The sequence below is a fragment of the Haplochromis burtoni genome, unplaced genomic scaffold (assembly GCF_018398535.1).
Source record: "Haplochromis burtoni strain Fernald_Lab_line unplaced genomic scaffold, NCSU_Asbu1 Contig_103, whole genome shotgun sequence".
Lineage (NCBI taxonomy): Eukaryota > Metazoa > Chordata > Actinopteri > Cichliformes > Cichlidae > Haplochromis > Haplochromis burtoni.
Genome location: NW_024582464.1, coordinates 1,851,998 through 1,876,744, shown reverse-complemented (window position 1 = coordinate 1,876,744; position 24,747 = coordinate 1,851,998). Strand labels below are relative to the sequence as shown.

General features: G+C 41.1%; 1 protein-coding gene across 7 annotated transcripts in view; it reads right to left on the bottom strand.

Moving 5' to 3' along the window:
- Positions 1-242: 242 nt before the first annotated feature.
- The window catches only part of enah (ENAH actin regulator), a 150,293-nt gene continuing 125,788 nt past the window's right edge, over positions 243-24,747 (bottom strand). For 3 of the 7 annotated variants that reach the window (XM_014336425.2, XM_014336424.2, XM_014336421.2), the window contains exons 5-15: positions 21,981-22,327; positions 15,506-15,661; positions 13,100-13,434; positions 12,476-12,609; positions 12,257-12,305; positions 10,315-10,366; positions 10,080-10,146; positions 9,008-9,055; positions 6,342-6,426; positions 5,408-5,465; positions 243-4,796 (exon numbers count right to left, since the gene is read on the bottom strand). In XM_014336425.2, coding sequence (XP_014191911.1) covers positions 4,759-4,796; positions 5,408-5,465; positions 6,342-6,426; positions 9,008-9,055; positions 10,080-10,146; positions 10,315-10,366; positions 12,257-12,305; positions 12,476-12,609; positions 13,100-13,434; positions 15,506-15,661; positions 21,981-22,327 — 1,369 coding nt within the window. In that variant the 3' untranslated portion in view covers positions 243-4,758. Of the gene's footprint in view, positions 4,797-5,407; positions 5,466-6,341; positions 6,427-9,007; positions 9,056-10,079; positions 10,147-10,314; positions 10,367-12,256; positions 12,306-12,475; positions 12,610-13,099; positions 13,435-15,505; positions 16,316-21,980; positions 22,328-24,747 lie in introns of all 7 variants that reach the window. The other 4 variants (XM_042223161.1, XM_042223162.1, XM_005931083.3 and 1 more) reach the window with 4 other exon arrangements.

Here is a 24,747-nt window from a genome sequence, read left to right as displayed (position 1 = left end):
TAAATGTTCCCATTAAATTTTCCTGTTGACTCCTGGGGGAGCATAGGTCCGCAACAACACCACGCCAACGGACTCTGTTCTGGGCTGCTCTCTTTAGCTGGGTCCACGTCATTCCGACGGCCTTTGCTTCGCTCTCGACAGATCTTCCCCACGTCTGTTTGGGTCTCCCCACAAAATGTTCCCATTAAACAGTGAAAAATAGTTGAAATCAGTGATCATTTAAAAAGAAATCAGTTCTAGTATTGTATTGCAATTTTTATTTCATTTGCTCAAACAAAAACAATATGTTAGCATGTAAGAAAAGACTAGACATGAGAACAGTATGGTACATTTCAGGTGATAAAAGAATACGTCTGGAAACCCCTCTACAAAACTTACTTCAGCCAGTCATCTCTGCCATTATTCCCGCAAATTCGCAACTTCCATTCCCTCAGCTGGATTTACAAAGTATTTCCATCATTGAGCAGACCTCACAGCCAAAACCAAAACGTTTTTTTCCCCCCCCCAATCAGAGATTTCCAAGCATGTAAAGAAAGCTAAGCTGCTGAACACAAAGAGTTTCTGTGACATTTAAAATGGCATGAGGGAACACAGAACACTGCAGCCAGACTCATTGGGACTTCCAAACAGGGCTTCAGGTTTACAAAAAACGAAATCACACACACTGAAGATCATCTTTGAACCCTCGTAGGCCTTGTGTATCAAAGTTTGATTGTACTTCTGAGCTGTAAGAGAAGCAGCTTCACAGCTGCATGGAAAGAAGTCATGAGTTATGTTGAAAGCAAACAGAAAAACACTTTGTTTTCTTGGAGGGAACAGTACCAAAGTGAATGAAACTCTCCCTTTAAAATCAACTTGACCATGATGAACAAAGAAAGAAACTGCAGATGATCATAATGACAGTCCCATAGATATTATTACTAGTCAACTTTAAATCTTTGACATATTAAATGCAACTTCGGAACAAGGCACAAACTACACAGCTCCACAAAAGAGAAACTTTTCTTGATCAAAACATTTCCACTTCCATTGTGACATGTTTCTGCTTTTGACAAAATCATTAAAACCTAAAATAAAAAGGCGACTTTTCTGAGATTGATCATGTTTAGCAGGAGACCGTCAGGGTTAAAATCCTTTGGTGAGAGAGCCACAATGTTGGTGACAGAGGCTCTGAGCGACAGCTGTCACGGTGGATTGCTTTGTTTGTGTGTGTGGGTTTTTTTTGTCTTAAAGTGCAATCGATGCTGTGTAAACACTCTTGGTGAATGAGTTGATGAAACAGCCTTTTTTTAAGTGGATAAACCTAAACTGTCTCGAAAAAAAAAACATTCCTCCATGGATCACACCATATCCACACATGAACTGAAACTGCTTTCATATTGTGTTCACAGTATTTTTGAACCAATCTCAAACTGATGACTGTAACTGAAAGGGAAAATGACATTTCTCAATGTGTGATGCCTGATCTTATGTAGCAAAGCTATAACATCAAAGCCCTTAAACAGTTGTGTAGAATGAGATCCACCAGAGGCGCCAACATCCACTGAAAGACATGATTATCAAGCCATCTGTTGGGTTAAGTAGTATAAAAACTGTGGTGATAACAACAACAACAACAACAAATTAGCCAGTTAACCCAAAGATTCTTCTAAAGGGGGCATGGCCACATATTTTACACACAGTTTATAGACGTGCCATTAGAATTTTGACGATGGTGTAATGGTTTCTTTGGTCTGGTAGGAATTTCAAAATTCTTCCTCATGAATTCATAATCAGGTCCTCATGGTCATCTCAGCCTGCACTACAAAGCAAATCTGGCATTACAATGTTGGAAGTGTGCCCTTTAGATTCATCATGCAGGTAGCTGGTTCATCGAAACTTGAGGCTTCACTCGCACTTAATTTTTCAAGTGCAAGCTAATGACATCACCTGCGAGGCAATGAAACCGTCATGAAAAAAAAAAAAGAGTTGCTTGTGCAATCTGCATATTTGCAAAGTTGCACACAGATAGCTAGTTTAGTTTAGTTAAGCTGCATTAGCCTGCCTTGTGAGTGAATAGTTGTTGTCAATATGACGGTAGTGTCTGCAAAGATATGTCCCCAAAGGACACGAAAAGCCACTGTCTGGCACTAAAGCAATCTCCCACATACGAATACTGCCTCACTGAGGCTAATGGAGTTAGCAGTTAGCGTTATCCAAGTTAGCCGCCTGTCACCAACTTCTACAGAAATGAGTAATTGCTTCACTTTGATCCCAAACGGCATGTTTCACTGGTCTGCTGCTCTTTTGGGATATTTACATCATTTTGCTTGCTACCAGCAGCACTGAAACATGTGCACAATATGGCTGGCAGGTGCTAACAAGTTTTAGCAGCCCTCTCAACAGCACACAACTAGCAAAGAATCACCAAGCCAGATGAGCACTTGATGTTACCCCTATTCAAAGTGAAAAACGGGTGAGAATGTTGGAAACGTGACAGGTGCCCAAGGGAGCTAGCATTAGCTGTCACTAACTTTTAAGTGAAATAGTGATTACTCAGTGCAATTATCAGCTTTTCCATTTGATGTTAAATTACAGGCTGAACAAGCTTGTTTGCTCAGGCGTTTTTAGAATGTAATCTAAACATCGCAAGCGACACACTGCATCCAAGATTGTGTGGGCAACACAAAATGTCACAAGTGAGAGTTGGAGTCCAGAGAGACGAAACCTGAAATGTGTGTGGGATTGCTGCTTAGGAGTGACCTGTGGAGATGGTATGCTGCTGCTTTTTAAGATCCCAGTCTGATGCTTGCAATATACACTAAAGACGCTCACGTTAAAACGTCACCCCCTCTTGAATGCTTAAATCGGCTCTTGCAGAGCACACTGTGGCTGTTAGCTAGCCAAGAAACTCGATTACGTTTTGGAAATGGCCACTCTTCAGGATCTCATTCAGACAACAAGAGTACAGAACCATACCACAGACTTTCATCCATTGCCTCGACCTGTTGCGTTGTATCTTGAAGCTTTGTTGGGACATCGGTCTCTCAGCTCCAAACATCTCTCTCTTATACTGATTGTACTTTAAGCACTGAAGATAAAGACATGCTGAAAGTGACAGTTCTATCTTATATCATAGCATGATAGGGGTAAATACAGTTTGTCATTTTAAGGATTTGACAGCAGCAGGAGAAAAAGGCAAAGAAAAAAAAATGACACTGTAAGCACTGGTGAAAGAATGAATGGCACATTCATGTCCTTGCATGGACACAATCTCTTAGATTTTTGGGTTGTCCGGTGCACCTTTTGAAAAAAAGTTTAATTTTATAAATGTTTTAAAATGAAAACAGAACATCCCCCCTCCAAAAAAACCCAACAAAAAAACAAAACTAATAATAAAGTTCACCTCCAATGTGGCTACAGATACAGTATCCTAGGATTTATAGAAGAAAAATTCTGAGTGTGCTGTGATATAGAAATGAATTCCATGAAATGATGTCTTACAGTGTTGCGCTGTTATTCAATCACATCAGCTTTCAGCTTTACAGAAAGGTGGTGGTGACACAGTAACATCCAACAGGGGCCCAGAAGGGCCCCCCCGCAAAAAAAAAAAGAAAAAAAGAAAAAAAAGGAAACACTGAAATGTTTGGTGGCGTTTAGGAGCAGGGCTGTAAAAATAGATGCTACACTTATTGCTTGTATTAAAACTTGTGACGGGTAATGCAAATTCGTGGCAGACCTGTGACCTTCGCCGTACTAAGAAAACAAACATGCTAAAACAAAAAAACCCCACAACAGACTGAGAAGGATGGATGATAGAGACTCGTTAAATCAAGGGAAGGGGAACACCTATCTATACGTCTGGTCGAGGCGCATGGCAGGTGAATCAGCACTTCTGTTCAACAGGTAATGTTTGGTAGAGAGCTACAGGCAGCTACACCCCTCAGTGTCTCATCCACCTGCCGCTCGACGACAGAAAAGTGACAAAAACGCTCGCTTTGGGAGGGAAACGGTGCCTCTGATGATGACTTCACAGATGAAGAGACGGGCCAGGGAGCATCCTGTATAAAGACTGGATTATTGAGCTACTCATATGGCCGTAGATCCACACTGAAACAGACGTTGGTGGAGAGATTTTATTTGTTTTGTCTAACTTTTTCTCTCTTTTGTATATGTTCAGGTTAAAATAGTATTTGAGGAAGACGAGCTTTACAGTGTCCTGCAGTGTTAGCCTCCACCAGAGACTGTCAGTCCTTCATACGCAAACACACGCTACCCCTATGGCATTATGGGAGAAAAGTTTTTAAGTTTCCATCCTTCGGCTCTCTGCACACTCTTGATAAAACTTTTGACAGTGAGCAACTTGTGGTTAATACAGTATCACAGAAGAGTTCACTATTGGATTTATTTTCTTCTTATAGGAGGACAAACAGAGGAGCCATCTTTGCATAAAGACTTTCGCTCCTCTGTCCTCCAGGATGCCCTCAGCAGGAAGGCGAGGGGAGAGAGGGGGTTGTGAGATGGGGCAGTGGGAATACGAGGCTTTGCAGAATGGATTCTGTGAGTCACAGCTATCAAAGGCTACAAATCTCCTACCACCACCAGCCTGTCTGACACTGCTCCGCACCAGATAATGTCCTCTCTGTGTGGTAAAATGATTTTTGTCGTAATCGCCACCGTTTTTTGTTGTTTTCCATTGTTATATTGTCATGTCTTTAAGTTGACCGGGGTTGTCTGTCGGTTCTTGTGGGTGTTTCTGAACGGGGAAGTCAGATTCCTCTATGCTGTGCTGGACCTACCCAGCTCCTCCCGGATTGCTGAAACACAGAACAAAGACACGGCCACATTCTTAACGTGGATCACAATAAACTAAGCCAACAACTGCAGTTCCTGTAACACTCACTCAAGGCTGGCTTCAAGGGTGAGTCAGTTTCCCCATGTTAAAATACCCAACTTTCGGTGAATCTTTGTAGAAGTGAAAGAATTGGAGCAAAGAGTTATGAACCACCACACTTCTCCAGCGTGTTTGTGCTGTTGGCACCTATTATAGCAATGCCAATAGAATTTAAAAAGTATGAGCTCCTTTGAAGGTACACACCCAAGAAGATGATGCTCCAGTCGTGGTGAATGAAATTATAGTATTTTAGTTGTCAGTCAATTAAAACTAACAAGCAGATATCTGTATCCTTACATCACACTAGGTACACTGCAAAACACTGCTAACCAAACTTGCTAGCTTGCTAACTTGCTTAATGGACAAGTTAGACCTTCTTGTCAAAATATGATCACTTCTGGCTCTCACAAAATTAAAAAAAAAAGTTTTCAAACAAAGTGTCCAGAAACCATTACTGCACTGTCGTGTTTAGTATGGACTCACTACAAAGCCTTGCTGGTCTTTCTGTAGGATGACTAAAGTGGTGATAATTACCATCAATGAGCTCTTCTTTTAGTTTTGACAGCTCCTTCCTCATCTCATCAAGAATGTCCTTAAAAAAAAAAAAAAAAAGTCATATTTTCATATAAACATGATAAATGTCATTAGACCTCAGAGACGAGCTCGCCTTGTGCAATTGTTAATTTTGCCCCCCCCCCTTTTCCTTCTTTTACTGTGGGTACGCATCCTGGCAACTGGTAAAAGAAGCTCCCATCTCAACTTTACATAGTAGCTAATCCCTTCTTAGGTAATCTCTGTGGGATTAGAGCTAAAGACTTACTTAATGACACCAAGATGCAAACAAAGTGACATACACAGTATGAAAGGCGTACTAAAATGATGAGCCTCAAGTTTGACCTATAACTTAACCCAGGCTTACTCAGTGAGACAGTGAGTGTGGTGAGTGGGTCTGTGGGCTGTCACGTCTGTGGCCAGTTGTAGTGACAGATATGCAGAACTCTGACAGACTCTTTACTTATCTAAGAGGCTCATTCACAAGGTCAGAGGGAGGAGCTGCCTTCTAACAGGACTGCACACACCCACGCACTGAACTACTGTGTGTGAATGGGTGGATGACTGGATATGTAAAGCGCTTTGGGGTCCTTAGGGACTAGTAAAGCGCTATATAAATACAGGCCATTTACCATTTACTAACAGGGCTGCATAAATAATGAAGAAACACAGACCAAGGTCAATAGATGCTCCAGTTCCAAGTTCCATTTTACTTTTATTTTACAACAACAGCACTATACAGCTGACTTGCTTTAATATGAAAACTTTGTGGAGCAATATTGATATTGTCGGGCGACTTTTGGGCCACAAGGAAAAGAAATTCAGACACCATATACTGCAACAACCTGAAAACCACAATCACAGTATCAAAGGGAATATGCAGAAATAAAATCTGTGTCTAAAAATGTCTACTTACCTGTTTCAATCTATCATAGTCAACAGCTTCTGTTGGCACACCATTGGCACTTAAGGATGCAGTAGGTGTAGGAGTGGATTTAGGTCTATGAGAAAAGACAAAGAGCATAAAAGCTACTTGTAAGATCATAAAGCAACACCAGCTATTATGTGATTTATGAGTAATAAATGGAGGTTTTGAGCTCAGTAAAATCATTTAAACCACACAATCTGCCCTCCTACAAGAATGCTGACTCTTGTTTAGATGCTTGTAAAGCAACTTGAGTAAATTACACCATGAGAGAAAACAGCAGTCGAATAAATATGTCTCAAACTGTATTTGAATCTATTTTATAGAGGAGGAACCATAAATAGTTGAGAGGATAACAAATAAAAACAAATCCGATGTAATATTTGACATCATTTACATGACAATAAACTCTGCAATCAAACGTGTCTGTCACCACAGGCAGGAGATTTATTAGTATGCTGAACTGCACACTGAGCATTTTCTCTTTTGTGTTAGTCCGATATAAAATGCACATAAACACAATTAGCAGCCAAATCCTGGTCGATGCATGCACAAACATTACTGTACACAGAGACATGCAAGGGAATACACAGAAAAGCAAACACACAGTTCTCAGCCACCTATCAAACTGAAATAAAGAGGGGGCAGGTCCAGTTCATGAAATATACTATAATTATATGGAAACTGGATATTAGACTATGCAGTATGGATAGTTTAATATCCATACTGTGAATACACCAAAATATAAAATTCCTTATTAATTCACTAGCACGTTCTGATATGACACAGACTCAGTATTAAGAAGCTGGCAGGTTAAATACTGGGTGCACTGGATATTTGTCTTCTCACATGTTCCTCTGTCAGCTGATGTCTAGGAGAGTTAAGGGCGTGACATAGTCACTCATACCAGATATCCCAAGAATGTGGTTGAGCTGAAGCTTCTCTGGAAAGAATAATAGTATAAAATTCACTGTGGAGAACTGAAAAACTTATAAAAAGGTCATTGCTTCCAGAAGACATTCCCTTACTTTCCCCACAGCTCTGGAAATATTGAATGTGTCCGTTACAAAATAAAGCAACCTCTGTTTGTCTAGACAGAGATCAGACCACATTCGTAACAGTGCAAATACACTTTACTACCCCTGTCTTTTTAAGGAGGAAACCTGAGGTGTGGCACAACTTCCCTGGACCCCCCCCCCCACACACACACACTTAAAGGAAGGAGGAGGATACCAGTAATTAAGAGAAGGCTGGTATTGCCCCATACACCATGTGAGGGACAAAAAACATTCAGAGCAGCCAGTTACTTTCAAGATAGGACACGTGACAGGAATGAAGGAAAAGGAAGTGACCTAAACAGCAGGTCATTAGGTAGCTATGGGACTGGGAAAAATTCGGAAACTGAGATTGTGGTGTGTTTGTGTTTCTTTTCATGCTGGTCTCAGAACAAAAGAAATGGTGAAGGTAAGAAACAGACTGAGGAAGATAAATCAGTGCGCACACATTATACAACATTTACACAATAATTAAAAAAATATTAAAGCAAACAAATTAGAGTTTTGCAGATGATTTGGTGTATGTGTATATTGTGATTTACCTGCCCAAATGCTGCCCATCACACAGTAATACAAAATATAAAAAAAATATATAAAAAGTAGCTACCCCTGGCTGTAGCTCAGGTAATACACACCACTACCTGAGCTACAGATACACATTCACATCGGGATGTGAATGTGTATGAATGTTATATAGGGAGCACTTAACAGTTTAGAAAAAGTGTTTGTGTGAATGGGTGAATGAACGAGTTGTATAAAGCGCTTTGACTGCTCAGAGTAGAAAAGCGATATATAAGAACCAGTCCATTTACCATAACAGTAAAAGTCAACGTTTTTATGGTCAGATCAACAAAAAGCTCCGTGCAACACTACAGGGTCTGACAAGTGACAATCTGCTCAGCTCAGCTACTCTGTGGCTGCATATGAAAGTCAATTTATTAAGCTGGAATCAAAAACACCATCTGGTCTTCTCTGTTTTGTACGTACACACACACACACACACACACACACACACAAACACACACAACACACACACACACACACACACACACACACACACACACACACACACACACACACACACACACACACACACACACACACACACACACACACTCTTATCTGTCAGAGCCTGCTGGAACTGTTCTGGCTCTTCAAAGATAATACTCTGCCAAGTCTACTCTACACTGGGTGGACACATTTTTGTGTTGGTCTGTATGATAGGGTGGGTGTACAGTATGTGACGGACACATATGGATTTCCCCATTTAAAATAAATTAAGTTCTGAGTGCAGCGGGCACACAGCATGCAAACACAATGACTAGATTATATTAGAAACCCATTATCCAGACGCACACTGATTTAGAACACACAAATTGGACCAAATGGCACGTATCAAACAACAGACAAGCAGTCCCGGCCCCCTACAAGACTGATAAATGTAGTAAAGAACACAAAGACGGCACACGATTCAGTCCAAACATCCAAGCACTTCGAAAGAACTCCTCTCCAACCAAATCGTCACAGCAAACCTCAACTTTAAAGGAAGTTTGATTTGAAGAAAAAAGGTTCTCTCAAACTTTTCAGGGCTTTTCGCTCTACCTGTTGGAGGAATCTGCTCCCATGGGATTTCTCCACGGAGACTCTCGTCTGTGTGAGCAGCAGAAACACTGACTTTACAAATTACAGTGTAAAACCTATATATGTATTGCAAAACGCCAGCCTAATGGGAAGGCTTCTGTTAATAAATGGTTGTGTAGATGTAAGAAAATACCTGGTAAAACCCTGATATAAGTTATATTTACTTAAAGTTTCTTGCGGAGTTCCACAAGGTTCAATACTCGGCCCCCAAACTGTTTATACTATATAGATGATATCTTATTTGTTACATGTGTGGTGATGTCACTTATTTCAATTACTTTCTGCTGTTGTGGAAAAAGTCTGAAACAGCTTCTCATTTCTGTGTAAAGGAAATTAAAATGTACTATAATTCAGTGATAAAGTATATTTAAAAAACAAAACAACAACAACAAAAAAACAACAACAAAAACCAAAAAAACAGAAAACCCAGAAACATGTGGAACCGCCTTTGGGTGAAAAGTTCTGAGTTTGATCCTTTTTTGTATCTAATCTGATTCATAACTGTTGTTGTTCAGGCTAATATTAGTTAATGCTAGCATGCCTGCTAACACAGATGAAGTATATTTTTTGATACATAAAATATGGTCTTGCATGGTTAAGGTTGACTAATTCATCCACCACACACCTTCATCTGGTTATGGATGTACACCATTTTTATTATTTGGGTCACTACTGTATATGAAAATATGTGGTAAGGATGCCATTACATTCTCACCCGTTCATTCTCACACACACGCTGGTGGTCTTATGAATCTGCACATAAAGGCCAGGATAAGCTTTAGTGGTGTTAGCCAGCACTAAACGGCCCCAGCAATGCATCATGCTAAAGCTAGTTGATGCTTATGCTTCAATATATCCTTGTATAGTTTCAGAGGCTAGGAAATCATGTTTAGCTGTGTCACACTGCCATTCAGTTAGGAAATGATCGGCATTCATATCCTGGGTGAACTTAATAAACAAAAATTTAATTTAGAACATGAATGTACTTGTAATAAACAAACATTTCAAATGGAGATGCAGGAAGGCACTGTACCTTCCAATAACTGGAGATTTGCTACCATTCATGGTGTTTGTTCTTTCCCATGGCTTCCTGGGCATGTCTGGAAAACAGAAAACAAAATATAAGAAATACTGAAACCAAACATGAACCGACATTAAGATCAGTATCCCTATAACCTAACTAGATTAAAGCTAGCTGTAAACCTTGTCACCAGTTTCAGGAAGATGCTCGTTAACTGCTAATGCTGTTGTCTTCATTTAACACTCACCTGGTGTGCTACAAGCTGACACTTTAGGGGTCGTATTTATCTCACCCTCCTCCTATTGGGCACACAGAAACAAGGTTTAATGAGTCACAATAAGGATCAAGAACAGGTCTTGTGATGGAGTGTCTACACAGAATCACAGACATCTTTTAAACAAATTTAATCTGTAACACCAACACAGAAACTCAGAATTTTATCCTGTCTTCCTTCTTTCACCCCAACCAATCGCAGCAGATGGCTGCCCCTCACCTGAGCCTGGTTGTGCTGGAGTTTTCTTCCTGTTAAAAGGGAGCTTTTCCTTCCCACTGTTGCCAAAGTGCTTGCTCATAGGGGGGTCATCTGATTTTTGGCGTTTTCTCTGTATGTATTATTGTAGGGTCTACCTTACAAAATAAAGCACCTTGAGGCGACTGGTGTTGTGATTTGGTGCTGTATAAATAAAATTGGATTGAAGGTTATAAGAAGTTGTGAACTTGAGTAGTAGCATGCGTATTAGCAGTGCTGTCTATTCTGAAATAGGCTTGTTTCCTTAGTTTTTCAGTTGTCAGTAGTCTTATATCAGTGGGGTCATGTGTTGCAGGAAGTTCTCTCTAGATGACCTGCTGACAAACGTCATGATCTATTGGACCTCTGGCTGCATTATCCCCTCCATGAGGTTCTACAAGGAAAACTTTGGCCAAGGTCTTGATGCTCCACATGCAAAGTAAGTGAGAACAAATGCCAAATTCCCATAAAGCACATCAGCAACATCTTATTGGTTGAAAGGTGTTTGTTGTTAACAGTCTTCAACAGCTCTGTGCCACCCAACTTTGTCATTTAAAAACCTAATTTTGAAATATTCAGAATGACTTGTTTAGTAAAATCTAATGCTGATTCACAACTCCAGGATACCAGTCTATGTCCCCACGGGTTTCGCCTGCTTCCCCAACGAGTTGATGCACACGCCCAGGCTGTGGGTCAAACAGAAGTACCGTGCCAAAGTGCTTGCTCATAGGGGGTCACATGATTGTTGGGTTTTTCTCTCTGTGTATTATTGTAGGATCTACCTTACAATATAAAGCGCATTGAGGCAACTGTTGTGATTTGGTGCTGTATAAATAAAACTGAATTGAATTATTCATTTTATATTAAACCAAAAACCTTTGCGATCAAGACAAAATAACAGAGTGCAGAAATTAAATGTTGTCAACTGACCAAAAAACCCCCCAAAAACGCTCCCTTAAAAACTGACCACATATCTAGAGGCACAAGTTTGTAAAGCTAGAACGTGGCTGTTGCTATATGCAGGTAGAAAGCACTAGATGATTTGTAATTATAAGCAAGAAGTTGACTCTTAAATGCCTTTAAATACCTGTGCGCAAAACATTCATATTGGCCTCCCTACTTCCACTGCCCTTATTAAGCCTGGCAGGACCATGACCAAAGCTTAAAAAAACAACAACCCCCCCCCAAAAAAAACAAAAAAACAAAACAGGAAACTAAATCAAACAAACATAAAAAAACCCTAAAAGGCTAGATTTTCTCCATAGAATCATGTATAAGTAATTAATATAATACTCTAGGAATAGAAAATAGTATGGAAAATGTTCAATGTTCAGCTAGAATTCAACCATGTCAAGTGCTATTTAAATAGTGATTGGTTTATATCTTTATTAATATATCCACAACTCAAAACACTTTATTTTCTGCAATTTAGGTAAGTACTAGAAACCTTATGACATATGTCAATAGTAACAGACAGGTATGTAGAACATGACATCCTCTAAAGACATACAGACTTTCATATCGAAAGTACTCAGTGATCAAGGAGTGAAAATACTCTGAAATAACCAAAGCACACTGAGGAGCGATCGTCTGCCGATAGCAATAATGACATTTTGAAACAAAGTCAAACACAGGACCATAGCATGACAGGGGCTTAGACTATGGTTCTGGTGTTACTTACTGATCTCTGGTCAGGTTCAGGTGACGAGCCCTTCTCCGCAATTCTTCTCCTGTAAGATGTAAAAAGCCCAGGCACAGTGAGGAGGGCTGAAACACTGATCGATATCAAGTCTCATTTCCAAATTTAAAACCACTAATTGCCTATTTTCAGAAATTAGGACAAAATTTGCATGGTGAACAGACAAATCTGGTTTTGGATGATAATATCATGCGAGTGTACCTCCTGGCCAATAGGGCGCTCATCTCCTCCATAAGCCCCCCTCCTCCAGGAAGTGGCCCGTTACCTCTTGTCTCCGATTTAGCCCCTGTGGCCCCCATCATGGCTGCTGCCAGAGCTGCCCCTGCATCATCACTCTGAAGGGCCACAAGCAAAAACACATTTGTGTTCTTCATAAACAGAGAAGGTATTTACAGTGTTTGGGAAATAAATAGAATAAATGAAAAAGGATTGATGTTTTTAATACTCATTTTATATCAGAAAAGCTATGTTTTTTAAAGAAGTACAATACATATTTTACTCAAAACACAAGTAGCCATGTAGTCATTGGCAGACAGTGAGCATTACATGAAGTCCTCCTGTGAGCTCTAATGAGATGTGACAGATGGTGTGTGTGTGTGTGTGTGAGTGTGAGAGTGAGAGAGAGAGAGATCATGTGTGAACATGGTGCGTTTGGATAATGTTTTAGTGACTGTAAGATCGTGTATGATGATCGGGGGTGACTGAAGTGCATGCATATGCAACCGGTTGCCTTCCTAATACTTATACACTGTATCATAAATGGTTCACTTATGAAGACGTGGTAGTCGAGCTTTCCATTGGTCCATTAACAAATCAAGCGCTCACCCTTGGCACTTTGCGCAGCTTGGCTCCAGCGAGGGCAGCAGCCAGGCCTGAGAGAGGGCGGTCCTCTGCAGGAGAGAACAGTCCAGTGGGAAGAGGTGGTGCTGGGGGTGGTGGTGGAGCTCCGGGAGGGGGAGGGGGACCCGGCGGAGGAGGTGGCGTCCCGCCTGGAGTCAGTGTCGGAGGGAGTGGAGGAGGTGGCGGGGGTGGAGGGTGGCCGCCGGGGGTGGTGGGGGTGACGGCCGGGGTAGCAGCCGCAGAGGTCACAGTGGAGCCGGGTGGCAGGGGTGGAGGTGGGGGAGGGGTGGGGGTGGTCAGCCCTGGAGTCTGTCCCACGTCTGTTAGGGACAGGGGTGGAATAAGGAGCAGTGGGGGATGGGTGAAGACAGAAAGACATTTTTCAGAACAATTCCAGACACAAACCTGCGGACGGCAGGATGTTTGCATTAAAACTGATCACACTCCAGCGATTAGATGGATTTCTGAGGTGGGACCACACAAAATAGCATGATTACATTCCATATTGTTAAAGCAATGATTCTGTGTTACCTCTACTTTCCCTGTTTTATGCTTAAGCAAATCAAATTCCTTTTTTTTTTTTTTTTTTTGAAAGGGGGAAGGGCAAAAGCTCTTTGGGGAAGCGCACGAAAAAACAGGAGGAAAAACCCTATTTTCATGTTGTCTTTAATCTGACACTGGATAGTTAAGTTGACTGTTTAATGATGAGAAAATGTATTGAAAATGGATTAGGATGTAGACTGAACTATCACTAAACTATCACTTTTGAGGGGGAAAAAACCCCCCAAATAGGCAAAGTAGTTCTATTTTCTTAAATATGATACTGACTTATGTTTGTATATCTGTGGCTGACATTTAACTGTCATATTTCATTTTGACCCTGCTGGCTACGTGTTAGCCACAGGTTTTCAGATCAATTATTAATTTGAACTGCATTACTGGAACCAAACTGCAGGATTTGTTGCCAGTGTGTCCCTACTTTTCAACATATAAAAGGGATGATGGCATGCAACATCATACTAGAGCAAATTTGTTTTATTAAAATGTGGAATTAATGACTGGATTTGCGTTTAAAGGAAGGCAGCGTGCCAAAGGGGTAAGTCAGATATCACAATTGCTTTTCATGGTTTACTGAAAGCCCAATTTGGACCATTTAACATTCCAATAAACAGAACTAAGACATGCAAGCCACACTAAACATTCAATTAAACAAACATTTTGGTGCAATGACATACATACACATACAAGCATGCATGTACACACCAATGCATAAACCAAAAGACAATTATGAAAAGGAACTTGGGAAGAAGCATTAATTCATAAATGAGTCTCAAACAACCAGATGTTTGCTTTATGTGGGATAGTTTGTGCGGAACCTATGGTATGATACAAGTAATCCAGCCTCTTTCGCCCAATCATTGTGATGAACTCTGAAATATTTGTTGTTACTTTACTCTTAGTACAAATCAGCTCCTTTGCCCATCTTTACTTTTAAGCATATTCCCTACAGGTGCACCAATCAGAGCCTGTCTCAAAAAAATTAGATCAGGTATATCAAAGGTTCTGTGTTTGCTGCACCTTGTGTCAGAAGGAGCACGCCCATCACTAGTGGGACAATTAACATAGTTAAGAGGAAGCTAACAGCTGCATTTCAAAGTGACACCAGTTTTTCTTTTCTTTAGACTTTTTGACATTACCCTTTAAATCAATGACAGTTTTCCTATTAGCTTCTCTCTTAATGTTTGGTGCATTCCTAATATTACAGAACAAGTTCATGTGGATAAGATTTGAACAGCACAGTCGATGTTCCACTGATCAAGTCGAGTGAGCTTCCAGCTGTGCCTGCTTAGAAATTGGCTTCCAGACCCAAAGTAAAAAAAAATCAAATTATGGAGAGTGAAAGGTCAAATGTGTGTGAAGCTTGTCTGAGAATGAAGAAAAACAAATCAGGCAAGAGATGAAGAAAGCAAGAGTTTTACGCAGGTCTGTCAAAGACACAGACATGCCATGCTGAACAACAACACATTTCATATCTAATGAACAGCCAGCCAACACGAGGACATACACAGGCTTTGTGAGACTGACAAAGAAGCTAGAAGTTGGAAAACAATAGCTGTTACACATTGAGATCCCACAAAAGTTACCATAGTGAATATTTTAATATTAGAAAAAGTAACCAGACTGAGTTGAATTACAGCAACCAGGAAAGGCACAATTTTTCTAAAGAAAACTCCTAGATCAGTCTGTGTCACAGGACTTACTTTGTGTTGTGGCCAGATCAGTGACAATGTAACAACCAACCCCTGTTAGAGTGTGAGTTGCAAGCAGTGAAAGACAGAGGGGAGAAAAGCAGTGAGAAAGAGAGAGCAGAATCCAGACTGGAGGCCTTACCCTGGGGCTGGGGCTGACAGGAGGAATCCCCCTGAGCCGATTGGGGCTCTGAGCCTGCGGCTGTGTCCAGCTCCCCTGGCCCCGACAGACCCAGGCCCCAACAGAGGTGTTCAGCAGAGGCAGAGGTGGCAGCAGCAGCTGCAGCAGCAGGGGGCGCTGTGGAGGGAGAGGGCACACCAGGAGCCTGGGATGAGGAGGGGGGAGACGAGACTGAGGAGGAAGACGGAGGGGGAGCTATGGGCGAAGGGAGAGGGGGTGGGGTAGGCGGGGGAGGTGGTGTTGGGCAAGTAATACTGAGGGGGGTGTGGCCGTGTGGGATGGTCACAGGAGAAGGTGCGGGAAACATGGGTGGCCCATTGGGGGATGGCGAGGGAGGCTTTTGGGTGAGAGGGGATGGTGCGGCAATCGGGATCAGTGGCCTTGGACCGGTGGCCTTCCCTGGGGGGCTGCTTATCATGACCGGAGGTGAGGGAGGCAATGGAGTAAAATTGCACGCTGACCACACCACAGACTTGGGTGGAGGAGGAGTTGGAGCAGGGGCAGGAGCAGGGGCAGGCGGTGGGGCTTGGGGAAATGCCTGCTGTCGCCGTGGAACTGTGGCGTAGTGAGGCAGGACAGGATGGAAGGCAGAACCGAGTGAGGTGGCAAATCGGGAGGCTGAGTGCCTGAGTGGGGGGGTTGGGGGTGTTGTAGTGGAGGATGGCGACTGGGTCCCAGGAGATGGGTAAGTGGGCGTGGATGGAGATATGGGCGTGGAGGGGGTCCTGCCGTACTCCTGAGGTGTGGGGGTGCACAATGTGCTTTCGAAAGCTGGACGTGCGAATTGGACAAAACCGAGGTTGAGGACAAGACAGGACAGAAGCGGACAGAACGAAGGAAAGAAGGCAGGAAGGAAGCAGCCGTCGTGCACACAGAAGGGAAAGACAGCAGGTGAGGAAAGATAGACGGAAGAAGGGAGGGAGGAAAAAAGAGAAGGGGGCAGATGAAGCAGAAAAAACCAGCACAGAGCTAAACTAAAGTTTTCCTCCAGCTTGTGTGTATGTTCTTAGGCTAAGGTGATGCTACTGTGTTAGTAAACAGGTGTTAGCACTGAGGACACAGGTAGAGATATAAAGCTTTCAGACTTCTACTCACTGAAAGAAGAGGGAAAGAATGAACGTACTGAGGACAACAATCAAATGACAGCTTACCACTCATCTCACTCTGATATCTCACATAACAAATCCAAAGTATAGACGAACATACCAATGTCATAGAGACTATTCAACAGCAGCACAAACAGGTCCAGATAAATTAATTCTAGACATTAAACAATGAAAATTTTCTGAAATGTAATTGCAATAGTCATGCATGAATACAACAACATTAATATGATTAGCAGAACTAGGGGCTTGTCCGGGATAAGGTGATGAAAGTTATATGGATAATCGTACTTTTGAGCAGTGTGATAGTTGCATGAAGAATGATTCTGTAAAGCTGCCTTCACACATGCACCTTTCACATTTTAGGAAGAGTCAGGCTGCACTGTTGATAGTTTAATGATTGTAATGAGTATGCAGTATCGTCATACCTACATAATAACCAGAGATGGGCAGTAACGCGTTACTTTTTTCAAGTAACGAGTAAAGTAAGGGATTACTATTGCAAAAACGGTAATTAGATTACTGTTACTTTCCCGTAGGAACGCTGCGTTACTAAAACCGTGATTTTTTTCGAGAATGTCTCATGACAGTGACGTAAGCGAGTGCGACGTTCTTGACAACAGCTGTCTGCAGATCAACAGTGGATAATATATCGAGTGCGGGAGAGAGTATGAGCGTGCAGCGTTTAAAGCGAGGAAGTACTGACCTTACTTTGAGTTAGATTCCATAAAAAGTGACAAAAACATTAGCGTCCGTTGTGCGTGGGAAGAAAACTTCTTTTTACAGCGAAAATAATCCCCTAAACTTCCAAGCAAGCACCGAGTAGCTACGACGTAATGGGAAACTCAGAGAAACTCGTGGATTCTTCCACTGACCGCCGCGGCACACCTGCACCAGGTGCACCTCCGCCTACCACACTCCTGCTTTACAGGTGAAAATAGAGCAAAAGGACCGCTGAGTCTTTGATTTTATTTATTTTCTGCTGTGTTTTACTTGCATCTATTTGAAAGAGTGAGTGTAAACACACACAAAAAAATTATTTTATGTGCTGGAATGTGCAGAAAATAGGTTTAAATATTAAACAAATTTCTTCCAGTCAGAGAATGTTGCATATAATTAAATTTTTGCTTGATGCATAAAGTTAAAAGATTAAAACTAATAAAACAAGTTTTAAAAAGGGACCTTTCCATTTGATTACATTTTGTATGATGGATTATGCAGAAAAAGTAGAATTGGGCTGAAAGATCTATCGCTTTATTGCCTATTCAGGTTGTAAATCGTGAAACTGAAGTAACTAAGTAATTAATTACTTTTGAAAATAAGTAATCAGTAAAGTAACGGGATTACTTTTTTGGGGAAGTAATCAGTACGGTAATTAGTTACTGATTACTTTTTTCAAGTAACTTGACCAACACTGATAATAACAGACCCATCTTTCTCATTTGAAAGACAACATTCTGAACCCAGTTCCTCAACCTGGAGATCTTCCAGTTTGTAGTATACAGATGCATAGCTTATATGTCCAAATCAGAGTCTTTACTAGTAGATGGGATGCCCATATTGTAATTGGTGTCCATTATTTTTTAAACTGATGTTTTAAGAACAAGAAAGGGATAATACATTAAAATGTAAAGAAAACAAGAGTCAAATTGAGCCTGAGGCCGCTTTTACTTCTTTTACTTTAGAAAGTTAAGAAAATATTACATTTTGATGAAGAACCAGACCACAAGTATGCTTAGTTTATTTTTTCTCACCAACATTCATTTGTGTTGTTGAGAGAACAAGCAAAAAACAAAAAAAAACCCCCAAAACAAAAAAAAACAAAAACAAAAAACAAGGCAGAAGTATGATTGGACTCAATGGGCCTACTATAGACTGATCTAAAAATTGCAGCAATAAAAAAAAACCCCATTATGAATGGAACATCAGGCACATTTAAATCAAGTAAGGTTTTTTGATTTTTGAATGATTTGATTGATTTTTAAATGTTTTTAAATATTTTGAACTTTTTGATCACACCTCATATTGTTTTAATGGGGTGTAGAAGCACATCTTCATGTCAAAAAGGAACAGTATGCAATGAATTCACATTAAATTCCCTCTCTTGTTCATTATGCATCTTAGCTTGGTCCCACCCTGTCTAATTACTTTGATTTTGCACCTCTAGTGCTTAGCATAGCCTAGACTGTGTTCTCTGTGCCTGCCATATGTTTTCAATGTTTGTGGATGGTGTAATCCTTACATCACCTTCTGCTCTACTTCACTTTACACGTGCTGCAATTCCACACCTTTTTTCCTAAGTTTTGCGAGTGGATTTTAGGTTTTTGCTCAGAGTAATACTGTGGAAGGGAATATTCACAAAAGATAATTTTGTGATTGTTTTTTATTGCAGATGTTAGATGTTCATATTAGCACCATTACTTGCGTAACCTCGGTTCTCAGAGTAGTACGAGTGAAAGTATAATGGGAAGGGCCTTCCTCATTGGCCGGTGATTGCAATGACCACGTTGGGCAGAATAGCCCACCTAGAGTCGTGCTAGAGTTATTATTCAAGATAAGCCCCTCATCTTGCTTCGCTTCAATGAGGACAGCTACCTGGTGAGAATTCTCACTCATGCTACTCTGAGAACCTGGATTACACAAGTAATCTCAAATTCTCAGACTCTTGCATTGCCAGAAATGCTCATCACTACCAATTCTCAAATAGCCCATCTATCCAAGTGAGGACCCCGAGCTTGTAGTTAAGTGTTGCTTTTGCTACATTTTCCAAGGCCATGAGTGCACTGGTTGCCAGACTACTAGTATAGTAGACTGGCGCCTGCAACCCCCAATTTATATAACCAAGAGCAACTGCCTCCACAATCAAATGCAACATCCATTGGGTTTCAGCAATACCCTGGTCTGCCCTTGGGAAAACCAGAGTCCACGAAGAGTACATTGAAAGTGCATGAATGTTACTGACATGTTTAGCAGATGCTAAAGCTAGCAGCAAAACTGTTTTCAAACAGATGTTTTAAATCAACCTCCTGCAGAGGTTCAAATACGGGGAGGGCCATGAAGCCCAACACTGCTAAGTCTCAGTGGGGTCAGGGTTGCAGAATCTTCAATTCTGCAAAGAAGTATATGTGCATGTAGAGTTGGAGCAAGGAGTCTTGTGACTGTAAGATGAAGGGCTCGACTGAAACAGAATTCATCTTTCAAAACGTGAAGGGACACCTAATTAAATCTGTCATTGCCTCTCACAAGGCACCCAGGTCCACTGTCTAAAAGTTCTGTGAGCCCATTTTCACAGGACTATTTTTTTATATAGAGTTACTGTAAATACTATATATTTTCTACATTAAGTTTAATTTAATTTCTTAATTGGACATAGTTTAAAAAAAACAACTTTTTTTGCTGAAATAAATATGGTTCTACCACCAGCTCATAAATTGGCAAACTTGTTTCTAAAAAGAAGAATTTAGAAAAAAAATAATAAAAAAAAATCATACAGCACAGCAATCACACAAGTTACAGCTACAATCACACAATCAGCCCAAGTTCCTGTTAGATTCTGATTTGATTGTGAGATAGCATCCTAGTAGCTCCCTCACAGTCACTGCAGTGGTACTTCAGATTTTGTAAACAGCAATCACTGCACCCTGTTTCTTAGTGTTATTCTGCATGACATGTAGGGCTTTTACATGCACGTACGCACACACCAACACAAACATCCAACCCCAGGGGGGTTTCACCAGCATTCGACATGATGGTGTATTTTTAGGCTCTGAGTCAGGCCACTGAACTCTGCCTGCCTCTGTGTGTGTGCTTATGCATGCATATGGTAATTGGCTAAGCGTGGCACTGAAGCATGCCATCCAACACAGCCTTCCCCACTGACCCAGAGTTGGATTATAGGAAATTTCATTCTTATCTAACAACCAACAGCTCCAGTTTAGAACGCAAACAACACTAGGGTGGCGTCTACCTACACCTCTACCCTGCTGCTCAATTTAAGCAGTAATTACACTTGACTGCAAATATTTGCACTCATTTTCTATGCTTGCCTGAGGTGATGTGTTTGTTCAAAATTATTTTCCTCAGTCTCAGAGTTTATAAACTGTAGAATTTTAATTTGTGTATGAGCTGGCAGCACACTTTCTAACATAACACGCTAACTGTTGCATTCATGTGGAATCTGCTCACAGCGCCTGGCAGATGAGATTACTGTAACTCAGCACCAATGAGACTAGATGAAAATGTTAAAACAGAACGCTTCTCTTCATTCTTCAATACATTTCCTGTATTTCAAGTACTGCATCTAGTAACCTGTTTTGGAACATTCGGAGCGTTTCTACTGGAAAATTATCAACTGCTACTTCCGAGAAATGGACCAATTCTGCTTTTCCTTACTTTTAGTCATATGTGTACTGTTCCAGAAGTGGATGTTCATATTAAACATAGCAAAAGGGTCCAGTAATGAGGTCAGCATATGCGTGCAAATTCTTTGTGAGCCAAGTGCTCAGGCTTCAGACTGATGTTTCTAGCCTTGACGCTTTATGACATCAATGCGAGTAGGCATCCCAACATGGTCATCTCAAACACACAATGCTTCCTGTGAGCACAGAGGCCCCTCCCAGCTGGCTCAAATTTTGTTTCCAAGCTGCAGCCAATCAGAAGGAGACTCTCTTAAACTCTCTTAAATGGAGGGAAAGGAGTTAAAAGGGATTAACTCCTTTCCCTCCGAATGAGGCTTCATTAATGAAGCCTCATTCAAAAAGTCACCATGAATACAAAGAAGACTTGGATATTTGAGTGCACTGCTAATGGACTTTATTCACCCACAGTGCAATGCAAAAGCAGGCACTGCTTGCTGCTGGAAAACTGAGTTGTTGTTTTTTTTAAATTGGGATGGATGGATAAGAAGACAAAAAACCCCCCCCCCCCCCCAACCAAACAAAACAAAAATATGCATTGTGGTTAAAGTATAACAAGTCTAAATATCACATCATCACTCAGATCATGTACCATTTTTAGGGAATTTTGTTTTATACCAACTGAAAACCACCACGCGTATAAATAAACTGTTAAATATTAACACAATAATGACACTGTATGAAACTGACACAAAAACTTCACTAAATGTTCAAATAACAAAAATGACCATTTTAAAATGTACTTTGGAGAGATAACTGAAAGATAACGCTTGTCATTGACTAGTCTATATTTACTGTGAGCCTGAGACAAACTGCTCCTTGGACAGAAAACAGTCACATTAGTAATATTGTAGTAGTAAAATTAGTAAAATGAAACAAGTGTGCGCAGCAGCAGAAACGCAAAAGTGGATTACTCACCAGCGTTGGAGATGCGTCTCCCTCTCTCCCAGTCCTGCTGCTCTCTATCCAACTGCTCCTGCTGCTCCTTCTCCAGCCGCTCTCTCTCCACCTTCTCCCTCTCCATCAGTTCACGCTCGGCACGCTCCTGCTGCTCCTGGCGCTCCCGCTCAAGTCGCTCTTTCTCTGCCTGCGCCTCCCTCTCCTGATGCTCCCGTTCCTGACGTTCGCGCTCCTGACGCTCCAGCATCTCTCGCTCCAGGCGCTCCCTCTCTTGGCGCTCCCGCTCCTGACGCTCTCTCTCCTGACGTTCTCGCTCCTGGCGCTCCCTCTCCATCTCCTTCTGTTTCTGTGCCTCCTGAAGCTGCCTGGAGGAGCAAAAGAGATGCAGGAAAATGATGCAATTTAAAAAAGAAAAAAAAAGAAAAAAAAAAGAAAATCATCTTTCAATCGCTTCTGTTGTCTTGGTCAAATTTCTCCAAATAAAAAAATAAATAATTTTTTTTTATTTGAGCCTCTTTGAGTCTACAATCAAATAATGTGTGCTGTTATTTATTTTTTTTTACAATGAACAGTTAGCTGTGGAGATGGGTTAAAAAACAAACAAACAAACAAAACAGGATAAAATGCTATGAATGAGTTTGATGCACATATTGACCATGGTGACCAGCGGGCAATTACTCACATCATTACATAACACGTATAAAATAGAATAGAATTCAACTTTATTGTCATTGCACATGCACAGGGCAACGAAATGCAGTTTGCATCCATCCAGAAGTGCTTTAGCCATGATATAGATATATTACAATATATATTAGCAATAATATAGATATGCAAGTATATTACAGAAATGGGTCTATTATGGTATGTTATAACAATGTACACGGTATGAAGTATGTGTTAGAATTCGCAACTATACAACTTCGTTAAAATCTGTGCGCAATAAAAACACCACACACACACACACACACACACACACACACACACACACACACACACACACACACACACACACACACACACACACACACACACACAGATGGAAAGGCTGCACAGAGCCAGGTGTGCCTGTCAGAGACACAGAAATATCAAAACTCTCACTGTGGCTTTTCCCCCTCACCTAAAATCTTAAAATGTGACCTTAATACTGTGTTCAGCACAGACAGTGGTTGCAGACTCATGTTTAGCCACTAGGTGTCAGCAGAAGGCAGCAGCAGAAGAACAGGGAAACAAGAAATGAACCATTTAAGCCATGTGAGCCAGTGCGAGCACTTCTGTGTGCCTGCATGTGGAAATGAAATCAAGTGCAACTTAAGGAGGCCATTTTTAATTTGCTATAGCTGAGATTCTGCGCAAAGATCGCTGCAGGTAAACCATTCAGTTTACAAGAATATAAAAAAAGAACACAATAGGAAAAACTATCATGTTTGAAAAATAAAAACCTTTAGAACCTTAACTAGAAGGTAAGACCAAACAATATTTAAATGGTGCACTATAATTAAACAAAAAAACAAAAACACAGTGAACTGATAAGAAAAAGAAGACATTTTGAGACCTTTTCTCTGATTTCAACCATCAGATTTTCTACTTTGTGCACTGGGCTACTATGCAGATTGTAGCAATGACTCCATGAGGATGTAAGCACAGACTCGGTATGCTGTGCAGCAGAGCTTACTGGGGGTGTAAGCTGATATTGCATTAAAAGGTTTTAAAAAGCACAATAGTTACAGGTTAGAAAAGTGACAACGAAAAGACGAACACCAAACTGTTAAATGGAGGGGAGCTTATGGCCTCCAGTATCCAGAACCCTATGGAAAAAGCCCATATTTGTAGACCAGTTTGGTCTACAAAAATGGTCTGCCTCTCAGCGCTCTGTGGTGCTACATTTTTTTATTTATAATTCCCTTTTTGGGCCGATACTACAAGGTGTTAGTGGACTGCCTCGTGGTCACCATTAAGCCATATGGATTGCGTATTTGAAGACTTGCTCTTCTCTAGAGCAGGTTATGCTCAAGATAAGAGATCAACACACAGCCCCACCCCCCAGCGCACTTCTCTGAAACATAATGTCCACTCCAGGAAAAGCCTGTGGAGCTCAGCAAGTAAAAAGAGACTGTCTCAACACCACTTCACACCAATGAGACTTCAGCTGAAAGAATACAACTACACGCTAAAAGGAGGAGTCCCTTTACATCTAATTTCATTGTAATTACTGAAAAATAAGAGCGAGGAGAATTCTGCAACCATACACGGCATGCTTTTCTCCCTTTAAATAGACTTTAAAAAGTGAATTTTAAATAAATACAATTCTTCAAGCTATACAGTGCTTTTCCAAACAATCATACAGCAGTTTTTACATTCTATAGTGTGCTTTTACCAACACACATATACCGCGCACATGTTCAGTCTGTATCATGTGCTTAGCTTTTTCAGATGATAGTTTTTCTTAGGATGAGTGAAGCCAGATAATGGCCATGTTGAACTAGCTTCATAGGACAGATCCCTGCTCCATTGAATGCATATGAAATCATCTACCAGAGCCATGCAGCACTCTGATAGACTTTTGGGTACAAATAAATAAAGTGTGTCTGTGTAGGGTGTGAACTGGGGGAAAGTACAAGAGATAAAATGCGAGGCAGAGAGCAGGTGCAAACAGCGGGAAGGTGTAATCTGTCAGGTTCTCTCTCACACACACACACACACACACACACACACACACACACACACACACACACACACACACACACAGGAAAGCCTCGACTGTGTTGTCATAGCCTGATTTACG